The 16,595-nt window shown below is 37.3% G+C and overlaps 1 protein-coding gene across 1 annotated transcript in view; it reads right to left on the reverse strand.

The window, feature by feature from the left end:
* Positions 1 to 16,595, reverse strand: part of LOC137391591 (uncharacterized) — a 46,007-nt gene that overhangs the window by 11,613 nt on the left and 17,799 nt on the right. The window contains exons 9-13 of the mRNA XM_068078106.1: positions 12,999 to 13,125; positions 3,831 to 3,874; positions 3,265 to 3,344; positions 2,246 to 2,345; positions 1,520 to 1,601 (exon numbers count right to left, since the gene is read on the reverse strand). Coding sequence (XP_067934207.1) covers positions 1,520 to 1,601; positions 2,246 to 2,345; positions 3,265 to 3,344; positions 3,831 to 3,874; positions 12,999 to 13,125 — 433 coding nt within the window. The remainder of the gene's footprint in view (positions 1 to 1,519; positions 1,602 to 2,245; positions 2,346 to 3,264; positions 3,345 to 3,830; positions 3,875 to 12,998; positions 13,126 to 16,595) is intronic.

The following is a 16,595-nucleotide window of genomic DNA, read 5'->3' on the forward strand; positions in this document are numbered from 1 at the left end:
AACCTTTTTATCAAACTACCATCACAGTCGGCTGAACGCACCATAAGTTGAAACAACATACATGGCCCTTTTCACAAAACACATGGCCCTTTTCACACAAACACATGGCCCTTTTCACACAAACACAACAATTATTTGATTAGCAAAGGACAATAAAACCGGAGCTGTGAGAAATAGGCAGAAAATTCTACTTTAGTTCTGTAATAAGTAGCCTACTTTTATCCTTGTATAGTGCACCAGCGAACTTGACACCAAGACCGCTTATTCGAATGACCCAATAATAGGTATGACATAACGAATGACGGAACGAATGACATAACCACTAGGTAATAAACAAAGAGACAGCAATCCATGAGACAGCATTACTTGTACACAGAAATGAGTAAAGGCGTGGTCACACGAGCACCGAACCGACGTAGGATCGATTCGGAGGCTGGTTCGGTTCGTGGCACATGTCACACGGCATCCGAAGTCACTTCGCTTCCTAGATACCTTACGTATAGAGACAGGACACGGTTTTATTAGTAGTTTTTATGTATTTGAGTTAAATATTTCTATTGTACACAAAAAATTTTGAGGAACAATTACAAATTATAATTACACAGCAGATTTATCAGAAGATCGTTCAGCTGCTCAAAATAAATTACTCGATACAAAGATTTTGCCAACCCTTCCCATCAACATAATTATATGTTTTATTAACATATGAATGTATTTCTTTGCTGAGTATATAACAAACAAAAACATTCTTTATCATATTACTGTGGTTTTACATAAATAAATCAGTCAAAGATACTTCATCAGGATGAATATGACACATTACTAATATTATACACGAGAGAAAATTACAACCATTCTCTTACATTTATGCAAAACTTAAGTGCAACATCCTACATTTATGCAACACAATCACAAGTCCGGGTGAGCCTTGTCGTAAATTGCTTCATGTTGTTTATTTAACGAAATAAAGTATCGTCCCATAACTTTTTTAACTTTGCTCACACGCACGTAAGGAGAAATGTGACGCGTGCTCGCTAAAAATTTAACCAGCCAATGAGAGCAAGGGTTTGGCCACGAAACTTCGAGCAGAACCGAAATTGTTCGTTTCGGCCAGAAATGTCTTCGACCGAACTTTTTACAGCTGAAAGCGACGCCGTTTTGCGTCATTTAGTTTGGTTCAACGCTCGTGTGACTACCCCTTAATAGTATTACATGCAGTACACAAGAGTAAATAATATAAGTTTATAAAATAATACATGCACACATAGGTTACTATATATACATAGATTACAAGTTCACTTAAAAACTCTATTTTACAAAAGCTAATTTTCTAACAAGCTAGCAAAATATATTTATTTGGAAGTTGTCATTGGATGAAATTCTCTAATAAGTTAATACAGTATGCATCCCATGTGTAACAGAACATCTTTATAATTATTCTAAGGTTCACCTTTATCGTCTTCCTTTTGTACCATAATCTTTTTAATGTTAACCTGATAAGATGCAGTTATAAAGTTACCTTGTCGAGAAACAGGCATTGTTCCCCTCATGCTCAGCCTCTCCAGCTTCTTCAGCTTTACAACTGCCTTGGTTATGTCTGGCTAAACATATTATATTGTAGATGAGATAGCACAGTTCCGTAGACAACAAATGTAAACAACAATTTATTTTTAAGACATGCGTTATGATGCTTGATGCCTGCGTTACTGGCCCTGCAATGGATAAAAAATAAAAATTTGTCTGTTTACTAAAAGATAGTTTTTAGAAGAATGGAAGTTCGAGCAGCTAGTGGCATACAGAAATATACTAAATCTCACCAACAACTTATGTTTTTAAACACACTTAGCACATTCAACTTTGAATACCAAATCCTTTGGTCTCTTAAATTATGCAGCTCAATTTTGATGAGGACATTGGTATGAAAGCTTTGTTAGTTAGACTAGTCAAAGCGTAATGTCTCTCGTTTACTGAGCACGCTCACAACTTATTTATGCAAAGCTGCTTAAAATGACCGTCAACCTAGAAAAGAAAACAAAAGATTTTATTCTTTCTGTCTTGACTGACCATCCTTGTTTTTTCTAGCTAGATTGCTAAATGTATTTCCAGTCACTTAGGTCTACCAAGAATGCTTATGCAAGCTTAAAGTATTTATAGCTTATGATTAAGAGATTTAAATATAAACCTATAACTAGCAATTACCGAGTGATTGTCAACTGCAGGCAGCAGGAAAGCTTGAGAGACTCACCTGAATTAGGTTGTCAATAGTCAGATGCCTGAGTGAAGAAAGTTGCTGCAGATCTTCTAAGCCAATTTGGGTGTCATCGGATGAAATCAGTTTAAATGTCCTAAGATATAACGGATTACGCTTACAAACTACTTCCTTGAAATGAGTGTTTACAGTAGTAAGTTTCAACCAAATAATAAAAATAAGTTAACAAACATGGAGCTATTATTGAAACCATATTTAATTTATGTTATAACGTAATAATATAAAAACAATAATAAAGAATGCCCAATGCATTTAGATAGTATAGTTACATAATGATAAGATGCCTTCAAATATAGAATGAAGTATAAATTGAGGGCTCCAACAAATTGTAACACAGTCTATAAAATCATTGTAAGTTAATTGCAAACAATAGATAATCACTGATAGAGATATTTCTCACCTTCTCATTGCATACTCATTTAGAGATCTATAAGTTGGAGGTAAGTTATAGCAGATTTATTACACCTAAAAGGGTCAATGTTGCTCCACTCAAAGGAGATTAGAAAATATCAGTGACATTCCCTATTAAAAAAAAGCTATTTTATTTACAAAATTGTTGGATTGATTTACAAATACTACTTTCCAACAGCTTGAGAAACAGAGAGCCGTGGCATTCAAATGAAGGTTTTATACGGCATATACATTTATAAGTAAATAGTATATACAGTATTAATATATATGTTTCTTTATATATGCCCATATACAATGCAACTTTAGAAAAATCTACCTTAAATGTTTTTTGAGAAAGTGCACTTGCTTATCTAAGCATCCTAAATAAAAAAGCGCAAAAAGTTGGGAATTTTGTCCACAACCACACACGAAATTTTAACAATATTAATGTCATAGATAAAGTGCTTAGATTGTGTGTGCTAAACCTTTATCATGGTGAGTTTGAAAATAATTTGTCTTTAAATTTCTCTTTATTGTAACATTTTAGGTTTACGCAAGTTTTGACGGAAAAGAAATTCACATTTTCCAATGACCATATATCTCACTTTATCGCTGTACAGTTTTGTAGCAAACTCTCTCTGATACAATCATGCTCCATAATCCAGCCAGCTATTGATAACTCCTCCTGTAAACACATTTAATAAACTACACTAGTTTTTAGTCACAATAAAAACTAATTAGACTAAATAATAGTTAGGCCAATATACGATGCAGTGAATGTTATTCATATACACTTCTACAAACTTGTTTTTTGTGTTTGAATTTGCTTAAATCTGAAACTACCAAAGTAAATAATGAAAATATCTGAGAAAAGAATGTAGATTTTTTTGTCAAAGTATGAACTAAATCTTGTATTGCACTCAATTTTAGTGAAGCACAAACTAAAATTTACATTAAGTAAACATTGCATTTAATCTATGAAGATATTTAATCTAGGAAGATATTAAATCATAAAGGCAATTTATGACTCGGCAGCAAAATCTCGAAGAAAGGTAATAATTTATTTCTGGTACAATTTCACTTAAAACTGTCAACTTTGGAATTAATGTTGCATAATAAAATCATTAATAAAGATAATAATATTTTGGTAGGTAAGAATAGAACAACTCACAAGTTTATGGAGTCCTGAGAAATTCATTTCAAGAGCTGCATCACCTGCAATTGTACACCACACTTACCATTAGTTAATAACAAATAGTTCCATTTGAATATTTTTACATGCAGCTAATTTATCAATTCCACAAGCATCCATATCTTGAATTTATACAATATCACTTCGTGATTTCAGCTGATTACCAATAATAGTTACATACCAAACCATAGCAGCTTCAGAAAGTTTACACTAATTAAGATAATAATAACTAGCTACACTTAGCATTTTCAGAATGTGAAAACACTATTACTTTAAAACAGCCGCTGTTGCACAGAGTCTCTGTTTACGTTTAACTGTTGCACAGGGTCTCTGTTAACGTTTAACTGTTGCACAGGGTCTCTGTTAACGTTTAACTGTTGCATAGAGTCTTTGTGTATGTTTAACTGTTGCCTAGAGTCTATGTAGACATTTAACTGTTGCATAGAGTCTTTGTGTACATTTATTTAACTGTTGCATAGAGTCTTTGTGTACATTTATTTAACTGTTGCATAGAGTTTTTGTGTACATTTAACTGTTGCATAGAGTCTTTGTGTACATTTAACTGTTGCATAGAGTCTTTGTGTACATTTAACTGTTGCATTGAGTCTTTGAGTACATTTACCTGTTGCATAGAGTCTTTGTGGACATTTAACTGTTGCATAGAGTCTTTGTGTACATTTAACTGTTGCATTGAGTCTGTGTACATTTAACTGTTGCCTAGAGTCTTTGTGTACATTTAGCTGTTGCATAGAGTCTTTGTGTATGTTTAACTGTTGCATAGAGTCTATGTTTACATTTAACTGTTTCATAGAGTCTTTGTGTACATTTAACTGTTGCATAGAGTCTTTGTGTACATTTAACTGTTGCATTGAGTCTTTGTGTACATTTAACTGTTGCATAGAGTCTTTGTAGACATTTAACTGTTGCATAAAGTCTTTGTGTACATTTAACTGTTGCATTGAGTTTTTTTAGACATTTAACTGTTGCATATAGTCTTTGTGTACATTGAACTGTTGTATAGAGTCTTTGTGTACATTTAACTGTTGCATAGGGTCTTCGTGTACATTTAACTGTTGCTTAGAGTCGTTGTGTACATTTAACTGTTGCATTGAGTCTTTGTAGACATTTAACTGTTGCATAGAGTCTTTGTGTACATTTAACTGTTGCATAGAGTCTTTGTGTACATTTAACTGTTGCATTGAGTCTTTGAGTACATTTACCTGTTGCATAGAGTCTTTGTGGACATTTAACTGTTGCATAGAGTCTTTGTGTACATTTAACTGTTGCATTGAGTCTGTGTACATTTAACTGTTGCCTAGAGTCTTTGTGTACATTTAGCTGTTGCATAGAGTCTTTGTGTATGTTTAACTGTTGCATAGAGTCTATGTTTACATTTAACTGTTTCATAGAGTCTTTGTGTACATTTAACTGTTGCATAGAGTCTTTGTGTACATTTAACTGTTGCATTGAGTCTTTGTGTACATTTAACTGTTGCATAGAGTCTTTGTGTACATTTAACTGTTGCATTGAGTCTTTGTAGACATTTAACTGTTGCATAGGATCTTTGTAGACATTTAGCTGTTGCTTAGAGTCTTTGTGCACATTTAACTGTTGCATAGAGTCTTTGTGTACATTTAACAGTTGCATAGGGTCTTTGTGTACATTTAGCTGTTGCTTAGAGTCTTTGTGTACATTTAGCTATTGCTTAGAGTCTTTGTGTACATTTAACTGTTGCATAGAGTCTTTGTGTACATTTAACTGTTGCATAGAGTCTTTGTGTACATTTAACTGTCGCATAGAGTCTTTGTGTACATTTATTTGTTGCTTAGAGTCTTTGTGCACATTTAACTGTTGCATAGAGTCTTTGTGTACATTTAACTGTTGCATAGGGTCTTTGTGTACATTTAGCTGTTGCTTAGAGTCTTTGTGTACATTTAACTGTTGCATAGAGTCTTTGTGTACATTTAACTGTTGCATAGAGTCTTTGTGTACATTTAGCTGTTGCATAGAGTCTTTGTGTATGTTTAACTGTTGCATAGAGTCTATGTTTACATTTAACTGTTTCATAGAGTCTTTGTGTACATTTAACTGTTGCATAGAGTCTTTGTGTACATTTAACTGTTGCATTGAGTCTTTGTGTACATTTAACTGTTGCATAGAGTCTTTGTAGACATTTAACTGTTGCATAAAGTCTTTGTGTACATTTAACTGTTGCATTGAATCTTTTTAGACATTTAACTGTTGCATATAGTCTTTGTGTACATTGAACTGTTGTATAGAGTCTTTGTGTACATTTAACTGTTGCATAGGGTCTTCGTGTACATTTAACTGTTGCTTAGAGTCGTTGTGTACATTTAACTGTTGCATTGAGTCTTTGTAGACATTTAACTGTTGCATAGAGTCTTTGTGTACATTTAACTGTTGCATAGAGTCTTTGTGTACATTTAACTGTTGCATTGAGTCTTTGAGTACATTTACCTGTTGCATAGAGTCTTTGTGGACATTTAACTGTTGCATAGAGTCTTTGTGTACATTTAACTGTTGCATTGAGTCTGTGTACATTTAACTGTTGCCTAGAGTCTTTGTGTACATTTAGCTGTTGCATAGAGTCTTTGTGTATGTTTAACTGTTGCATAGAGTCTATGTTTACATTTAACTGTTTCATAGAGTCTTTGTGTACATTTAACTGTTGCATAGAGTCTTTGTGTACATTTAACTGTTGCATTGAGTCTTTGTGTACATTTAACTGTTGCATAGAGTCTTTGTGTACATTTAACTGTTGCATTGAGTCTTTGTAGACATTTAACTGTTGCATAGGATCTTTGTAGACATTTAGCTGTTGCTTAGAGTCTTTGTGCACATTTAACTGTTGCATAGAGTCTTTGTGTACATTTAACAGTTGCATAGGGTCTTTGTGTACATTTAGCTGTTGCTTAGAGTCTTTGTGTACATTTAGCTATTGCTTAGAGTCTTTGTGTACATTTAACTGTTGCATAGAGTCTTTGTGTACATTTAACTGTTGCATAGAGTCTTTGTGTACATTTAACTGTTGCATAGGGTCTTTGTGTACATTTAGCTATTGCTTAGAGTCTTTGTGTACATTTAACTGTTTCATAGAGTCTTTGTGTACATTTAACTGTTGCATAGAGTCTTTGCGTACATTTAACTGTTGCATAGAGTCTTTGTGTACATTTAGCTGTTGCTTAGAGTCTTTGTGTACATTTAGCTATTGCATAGGGTCTTTGTGTACATTTAACTGTTGCATAGAGTCTTTGCGTACATTTAACTGTTGCATTGAGTCTTTGTAGACATTTAACTGTTGCATAGAGTCTTTGTGTACATTCAACTGTTGTATACAGTCTTTGTGTACATTTAACTGTTGCATAGAGTCTTTGTGTACATTTAACTGTTGCATAGGGTTTTTGTAGACATTTAGCTGTTACTTAGAGTCTTTGTGTACGTTTAACTGTTGCATAGAGTCTTTGTGTACATTTAACTGTTGCATAGAGTCTTTGTGTACATTTAACTGTCGCATAGAGTCTTTGTGTACATTTATTTGTTGCTTAGAGTCTTTGTGTACATTTAACTGTTGCATAGAGTCTTTGTGTACATTTAACTGTTGCATAGGGTCTTTGTGTACATTTAGCTGTTGCTTAGAGTCTTTGTGTACATTTAACTGTTGCATAGAGTCTTTGTGTACATTTAACTGTTGCATAGAGTCTTTGTGTACATTTAACTGTTGCATAGAGTCTTTGTGTACATTTACCTGTTGCATAGAGTCTTTGTGTACATTTAACTGTTGCATTGAGTCTTTGTAGACATTTAGCTGTTGCTTAGAGTCTTTGTGTACATTTATCTATTGCTTAGAGTCTTTGTGCACATTTAACTGTTGCATAGAGTCTTTGTGTATATTTAACTGTTGCATAGAGTCTTTGTGTATATTTAACTGTTGCATTGAGTCTTTGCGTACATTTACCTGTTGCCTAGAGTCTTTGTGTACATTTAACTGTTGCATTGAGTCTTTGTGTACATTTAACTGTTGCATTGAGTCTTTGTGTACATTTAACTGTTGCATAGAGTCTTTGTGTACAATTAACTGTTGCATAGGGTCTTTGTGTACATTTAGCTATTGCTTAGAGTCTTTGTGTAAATTTAACTGCTGCATAGAGTTTTTGTGTACATTTAACTGTTGCATAAGGTCTTTGTGTACATTTAACTGTTGCATAGGGTCTTTGTGTACATTTACCTGTTGCATTGAGTCTTTGTAGACATTTAACTGTTGCATGGAGTCTTTGTGTACATTTAACTGTTGCATAGAGTCTTTGTGTACATTTAACTGTTGCTTAGAGTCTTTGTGTACATTTAACTGTTGCATTGAGTCTTTGTAGACATTTAATTGTTGCATAAAGTCTTTGCGTACATTTAACTGTTGCATTGAGTCTTTGTAGACATTTAACTGTTGCATAGAGTCTTTGTGTACATTCAACTGTTGTATAGAGTCTTTGTGGAGATTTAACTGTTGCATAGAGTCTTTGTGTACATTTAACTGTTGCATAGAGTCTTTGTGTACATTTAACTGTTGCATAGGGTCTTTGTGTACATTTAACTGTTGCATAGGGTCTTTGTGTACATTTAACTGTTACATTGAGTCTTTGTAGACATTTAACTGTTGCATAGGGTCTTTGTGTACATTTAACTGTTGCTTAGAGTCTTTGTGTACATTTAACTGTTGCATTGAGTCTTTGTAGACATTTAACTGTTGCATAAAGTCTTTGTGTACATTTAACTGTTGCATTGAGTCTTTTTAGACATTTAACTGTTGCATATAGTCTTTGTGTACATTGAACTGTTGTATAGAGTCTTTGTGTACATTTAACTGTTGCATAGGGTCTTCGTGTACATTTAACTGTTGCTTAGAGTCGTTGTGTACATTTAACTGTTGCATTGAGTCTTTGTAGACATTTAACTGTTGCATAAAGTCTTTGTGTACATTTAACTGTTGCATTGAGTCTTTGTAGACATTTAACTGTTGCATAGAGTCTTTGTGTACATTCAACTGTTGTATAGAGTCTTTGTGTACATTTAACTGTTGCATAGAGTCTTTGTGTACATTCAACTGTTGCATAGAGTCTTCGTGTACATTTAACTGTTGCATAGAGTCTTTGTGTACATTTAACTGTTGCATAGAGTCTTTGTGTACATTTAACTGTTGCATAGGGTCTTTGTAGGCATTTAACTGTTACATAGGGTCTTTGTGTACATTTAACTGTTGCTTAGAGTCTTTGTGTACATTTAACTGTTGCATTGAGTCTTTGTGCACCTTTAACCTTGACACTGGTTTACACAATTACTGTAAGGAAAGACTACAGCTCGATTATACTAGAAGTTGTTTTTCTGCGCGGAACCAGGACAGAGTGGAAAAGGAATTTTTCTGTGACAACATTTAGTGCATTTTATATTACAATTGTCAAATTTATAAGTAAAAGTTGGCGGATAAAGGTTTTTCTGGAACATCGCACTTCTGCTTACGGAGCTCCTTTAGCCAGGTCTCGAGCTCCTTACTGAACTCAGGGTTGGTAGAGGTCTCTGCCCTGTTTTTGCCAGTCCTACCTGAGTTTAATGCTAAGCTTGAGCCTGTTGTCTTTTTTCTCTGGCCCATTTTATGGTAACCTCCTTTTGAGGCTCTATGGTGGCAGGTGCTTTCCCGAGCTCTTTGCAAGCATAAAAAGGCTTCAGCCGACTCTCACTTTAAACCAAGTCTAGCCCTGGTACTCTATCAGGCAAGTTTGGTTTGGCTAAGCTTTTATGGCCTAGCATAGTTCTACAAATTTGGCCTGTAGCTTGGGGTTGTCCTTCTTTCCCTTCTTTTTTAGGAGCCTGGCTCAGTCTCCTGGTGCATATAGCGGGGGTTTCTCCTGGTCCTCCTGTCCGATGGCTACTCACTTTTTTGTAGAATTGCTTGGACTTCATCCAGCCTTTTCAGTATTTTTACCACATATTTATGCAAGTGTTGAGCCTCAATGGGCAGTGGGCTAAATTCCATCTAGTCTGGTAATTGCCAATCTCACCCTAACATCAGCAGGTTGACTGTTTCTCCAGTAGCCATGTGTGGTGCACATCGATACACTTGTATCAGCTAAGGAAGCAACTTGTCACACTCTTTTTGAATTCAGGCTAGCAGCAGTGCTCGCAGGTAGTTCCGTATTTATAGAATCATCAAACTCACCAGTTCTAGCAGAATTTTGCTATACTTGATAAAAACTTTAAGCATTGCCGGCTATTACATCCAAACATTTAATCTTTCTATGCAACAAAAAAGTTAGCCATTTCCACTTCAAATTCCTTTTAATTACAAGTATTCTTGCAACCAGTAAAAATTCTGGTATAATGAATTTGGATTGTTGTAAATATTTTAACAAGCATGTTATGCAAGAATATTTGGGATTCATCACATGCGTGATAGGTTTTCGATTTTCTGGATAAACCCAAAGCAAAAACATTCCTGCATGGTTTGCACCTAATGCACTGTCCCCCAAAATACAGTGGCCTATTTGTGATGAATTTGGTTAGAATGTGTTTTGAAACATGTATGATTAAAATGTAAGATGTCACAACTTCGGATGTTGATCATAGTAAACATGATGTGTATCCAATGAATCAAGAATATTTGTGGCTAATGTTAAATGAATGTAACTACTACTTTGGTAGAGCCATGGCTGACTGTCATGAGCTGCTTCATAGGTCCTACATTTTCACCAAGTCAAGCAAAACCAAATTTTGCAGCAATTTATAATTTTCTTCAAAAAAACAATTCATTCTTGGAAATAAATCCTCTCCTTTTTATTTTGTATGAAATCTAATAGCTTCATTTGCATATTTACTGTTCTATGCAGTGAGCAGCTGCAGCAGTCAATAGCAGCATGTCCCACTTCATACTGTGACCAACAGCAGTCAATAGCAGCATGTCCCACTGTTGTCAGCATGTCCCACTGCATGCAGTGAGCAACAGCAGTCAATAGCAGCATGTCCCACTGCATGCAGTGAGCAGCAGCAGTCAATAGCAGCATGTCCCACTGCATGCAGTGAGCAGCAGCAGTCAATAACAGCATGTCCCACTGCGTGCAGTGAGCAGCAGCAGTCAATAGCAGCATGTCCCACTGCATGCAGTGAGCAGCAGCAGTCAGTAGCAGCATGTCCCGCAGCATGAAACTAGTGTCATTATCATTCTTGATCTTTAAATAAAAACAATTCTTTGATTGAAAAGTTCATCTTAAAAGCAGTTTCTAGTTTGAAGCTAAGATTTTAAACTGAAATTTTTGTATAAAATGGTTGTTAAAAAAGAATTACAATAACATTGCTTGTGTTTGGGTCCAGGATTCATAGTAAGCATGTCTTAACTTAATGATAACAAACATTCACAATAAAACCCCGCTTCACCCACCCACACCTTTGCCTCACCCACCCCCAATCTTGCCTCACCCACCCCAAACCTCACCTCACCCACACCAGACCTTCACCTCACCCACACCAGACCCTCGCCTCACTCACACCAAACCCCGCCTCACCCACCCAAACCTCGCCTCACCCACACTAAACCTCGCCTCACCCACACCAAACCCCGCCTCACCCACCCCAAACCTTGCCTCACTCACACCAAACCCTTGCCTCACCCACACCAAAACCTCTCCTCACTCACACAAAACCCCGCCTCACCCACCCCAAACCTTGCCTCACCCACACCAAACCTCGCTTCACCCACACCAAACCTCACCTCCACCAAACCCCACCTCACCCACACCAAACCTCTTTTCAAATCATCATCCGTACGAGCCTATCAGTTCACTACATGTATATTCATACTGCATTATACTTTTAGCCCATCAAGAGTTTCATCATAATTACATCCCTCGAACAATATATCCAACTCGATTATTAAATTTTGGCTAAATCTCCAACAATATTTTTCCCGTGCAGGCCATCACAGGGTGGATTACCAACAGGCCATTTTTTGGAACCAACTCTCTAATACTATAAAAAAACATAGAGAAGATGGCCAGTTTCATGAATAAACTGAATTACGTCTATTAACAAGTAAATAAAACCTAATTACCCATAAAAATTGATCTTGATTGCATAATGACGACAAGCCCGACGCAACAACTAGCATTTCTAACGCGTATTATGGGCTTCATCACTCTTCCAGCTTATTTTGTTGTTTAATTACTATTGTTGATGAAAATGAATCAAAAATCAAAATTACAAATTTTTTACAGATTTTGTTCAACCTTACAAATATATATTTTTGCTAGAAGACAATCATAGAGAGCTTGTTTGAAATGTCAGCATGTTTGCCAACTTTTTACTCCACACTTAATCTTTTGTATTGGTAGTAATTCAATATATTTAATAATTATTAGCATTTTAAAAATTGGTCATGATTAATCTACACTTCAAGGAGTTATTGATTTGAATGTTATTTCAATTTTAGTTGTTCTTTTCTGGAGACATATTTGTAAAAAATTTATCAAATGAGCTGAATTTAAGAAGTTCTGATTTATATAATGTTTAATTTTTTAACTGTAACATTAGTTTAAAAAAGTTTCTCATCAAACAAAATTGACAAAAATGCTAAAATAAAGTCATAGGCAGTTATCAGTTTAAAAAAAAACATTTAAAAATCAACTAGTAGAAAAATTTGTGCGAGTAAGCACCAGTTAGGCGGAGCAAGATTTTTTGTTACTGTTGAAAATGGTTTTTGCAGGCATGGTATTACATGAATGTATATATAAAAAGGTACTCTGAAGAATATCATACATGTATATAAAACAATTTTGTAAATTTTCTACTAATTCTCAATCATGCTTTTCCTTCTTAATAGTTGCTCTTAAAAACAGTGCCCTTACTTCTTTGTGCCAATCTTTCAAAGCAATTGTCGCAAAAGACACTTCAAATTTTTGCTGGTACAAATGACACCAAAATCTTAAATAGCACCCTTTTGTTCTAGGTCAAGTTCTGGTTCTGACCTAGTAAATATTAACAATTGCTTTATTCAACTAAAATAAATAAAATAAACTCGTAAAATGCAAGTTTAAGTTGTAATTTTAAAGTATATTTCTTAGATTCAAGCATACAACTGGGTTTACTTACAGTCTTGAAGCACGATACTAAGGACTCTTAACTCAGGACATTTTAGTTGAACTTCTAAGACATCTGCTGACAATGTCAAGTTCAGTTCTTGAAGTTTGTCTCCCTCTAAGGAAAGAACTTTGTCCATCTAAACAGAACAAAAAAACTACTATGCATATTCTTTATGATGTGGCTGTGGAGTAGTTTAAAAAAATTATACTATTTGTTCCAAGGTGTATGGGCAATTTTAATGTGGTGTAAAGGAAGCTGCCGGTTCCCTTTACTCTTCACAAAAATGCAAAAAGAAATACCTTGAGTATATTAACCACAAGGATATATATTTGCCCAATATATATAAGTACACATGAAGTCAATGCAATAAACAGTGAACAATCATGCAGAGAAACCATGCAAGCTCTGCTGGCTCCTTGGTAGCGTGAGCTTCATAATTCCTGCCTGCACGATTACCACAGTTTCCCATCATTTCTTACAGTTTTTCTTTTTGGTCACACAACGCACCAAACTGGCTCAATTGCGACTGAGTTTCCTGTCGTGGTACTGAGACTTGGCCTGGCTACTACATTGGTCGTGAAAACTATTCTGCTGACCTTAGTCACAATGCACTGCCATCACACTATCTCACCAAGTAGAGGCCTTGGGGCTGTCTACTCAGTGCTGAGGGGCAAGAACAGTTGTAACCAAAGCCAGTGCTTTTTGGTTGCATACTCCAAGTGCTGTACCTTTGACTTGGCAAAAGTCTGATTGCCTCCTCTCAGCTGACAATTCCCATTTAGGCCTTCAAGTTTGGAGTGCCAATGCCTACCAGTGCCAGCTATCTTTTAACATTTGGTGAGTTCTCTCCTCCTGCCGGTGATAGAAAGGTTTATCAGCTGTGAGGGCTCTAAAAAGGCGAGTCCATTACTAGGTTTAAAACTCATTTTGTGTAAATGGCTCCTAGCTCGGTCTCTCCTTGGCTCAGTCTAGGATTGCTCCAGTCTAGCTTAGGCCAACCTTTTCCCGGGGGCCATGCAGTAGCAACTTGGGTTTCCTGAACTTGCTTTGGCTCCAGTGTCGCTCTCCTCGGTCAGGCCAGGGTCAACTGGCTTGCAACAGCTGACTGGCTTGCCGCCGGCTCTCTAAAAAAAAAGTCAGCCACAATCAGTGTGCGAGTGCATGCGTCATTGCTGAGTCAGTTGGCCAACCTTTAGCTCACAGAAAAGGTTTCTAGCGGGCTCGATCGATTAGGTAAACTACGTTCCCGCATTAAGCATTCGGGTGTGACTTCTAGTGTGATATGGACATTGTCACGTGACACATTCTGATATCAGTACGGGCACACATAGATGGTGAAGTGCTAGATGATGTGTTGCTGGCTCATGCGAGCGCTGGTGGTGACTCAACATAGGCTACAGGTGGGAGTTCTCTTATGACTCCGTTCACCTACTCCTATGGATCACCACTGATATAGCGCTCGGCGAGGGTGATACCCTTTTTTTGCTCTGCAGGCAGCTTCTCCAATCTAAAACACAGCTTCTGGGAAGGTGTCTGAGCAGAGGCTGACAATCGAACAGGCTCATTCTCTGATACATTACTCTGATACATAAGAGATTCGACCTGGCTCGGCCAACCCAGCTCTCTACCTCTTCAAACCAGTTAATGCACAAAGATTTCTAAAGATGTCTCTGCTGGCGTGCTACCCAGCATCGTTTTGAAAAGTACGATTTGAGTAGGTATCAATTAGTTGATCATAGATAGTATCAATGAGGTGTGACTCAATCTGAAAATTTCTTTGTGAATCAGGTTTACCCAGGGAGACAGCCTGGCCAAAACATTCTCTATTTTATTCACTAAATCTCTCGCTGTCTCATCTGAGATAGCCAGGCCCGCGCTCTCACACACGAACGTAGACTTCTTATCCCAGCTCAACAAGCTTGCCAAACGCTCTTCTTCGCCTGTCTCCATAGAGTCTATTATGCTTAGCATAGCATGTCAGCCAGAGAGTGAACTGTCTCACCTCATTTGTTCATACTGACAATATCGCACGACAGCCAATTGTTAGTGGTAGCTGTAGTAAATCTAGTAAAAAGGTTGCTGTGCTTCTGAGAGAGAGAAAGCTGGGTCACTATGAAGTGCAAAATAGAATGACTTTGACTCATTTATCTCCCAACTCCCTCCACCTCTTCGGCTTCTGCATTCCCACACATATGCTCATTGAAATTGACTGCCACCGCCAATAGCCACGCCAATGCCTCTTGTCAGTGAGGTTGCTGAGTTTGCTGAGCCAGTATGGGATTATGCCAAGTGACTCCAGGTCATTTTTGCCTCAGGCAGCAAAGCTGGGTCATTGAGAGACTCACGAGCTAGACAGGTTTTTCTGGAACATCGCACTTCTGCTTACGCAGCTCCTTTAGCCAGGTCTCAAACTCCTTACTGAACTCAGGGTTGGTAGAGGTCTCTGCCCTGTTTTGCCAGTCCTACCTGAGTTTAATGCTAAGCTTGAGCCTGTTGTCTCTTTTCTCTGGCCCATTTTATGTTAACCTCCTTTTGAGGTTCTATGGTGGCAGGTGCTTTCCCGAGCTCTTTGCAAGCATAAAAAGGTTTCAGCCGACTCTCACTTTAAACCAAGTCTGGCCCTGGTACTCTATTAGGCAAGTGTGGTTTGGCTAAGCTTTTATGGCCTAGCATAGTTCTACAAATTTGGCCTGTAGCTTGGGGTTGTCCTTCTTTCTCTTCTTTTTTAGGAGCCTGGCTCAGTCTCCTAGTGCACATAGCGGGGGTTTCTCCTGGTCCTCCTGTCAGATGGCTACTCGCTTTTTTTGTAGAATTGCTTGTACTTCATCCAGCCTTTTCAGTATTTTTACCACATATTTATGCAAGTGTTGAGCCTCAATGGGCAGTGGGCTAAATTCCGGCTAGTCTGGTAATTGCCAATCCCACCCTAACATCAGAAGGTTGACTGTTTCTCCAGTAGCCATGTGTGGTGCACATCGATACACTTGCATTAGCTAAGGAAGCAACTTGTCACACTCTTTCTGAATTCAGGCTAGCAGCAGTGCTCGCAGGTAGTCACCCTGCCATCTGTTATTGCACTCAGCTACATCACTGGTTTGAGGGTGGTAGGGCGTTGTGTGAGTCTCTTCCCCTTGCCAGAGCTAGCACAGCTCGATCATGAGTTGAATTTCGAACTGTGACCCCTAGCTGGTGTAGACCTGCTTCGGCAGGTCTATGTAGCAAAACACTCGTTTGTTCAGTGCACTAGCAACCAATGGAGCTATGGCCTCTAGAAAGGCTAGAACACCCTTCCATCTTGTGAAATGGTTTGTGAGTACCAAGATCTACTTGTTCCTTGTGGAATTCCAAGACTCCAACACCCTGTCCAGTCATAGCTTAAAGAATGGCCTGATTCGGAGCAGCTGTTGAAACACTTAGCCTCCTAGTTTTAACTGGTCTCATGTCAGCTGGTCGGACCAGTTGATGGTGTATTATATAATGGTTACCAATCCCAGCCTATGGCTTGTATCTCAGCCAGCTGTTTATTGTTGTTTTCTTGAGTCTTCATTCGAACTATGCCACAGAGTCCCATAGTGAATTTGATCAGTCGTGGCCTGGTTACCCCGG

Source organism: Watersipora subatra, chromosome 3, assembly GCF_963576615.1.
Source record: "Watersipora subatra chromosome 3, tzWatSuba1.1, whole genome shotgun sequence".
Taxonomy (NCBI): Eukaryota; Metazoa; Bryozoa; class Gymnolaemata; order Cheilostomatida; family Watersiporidae; genus Watersipora; species Watersipora subatra.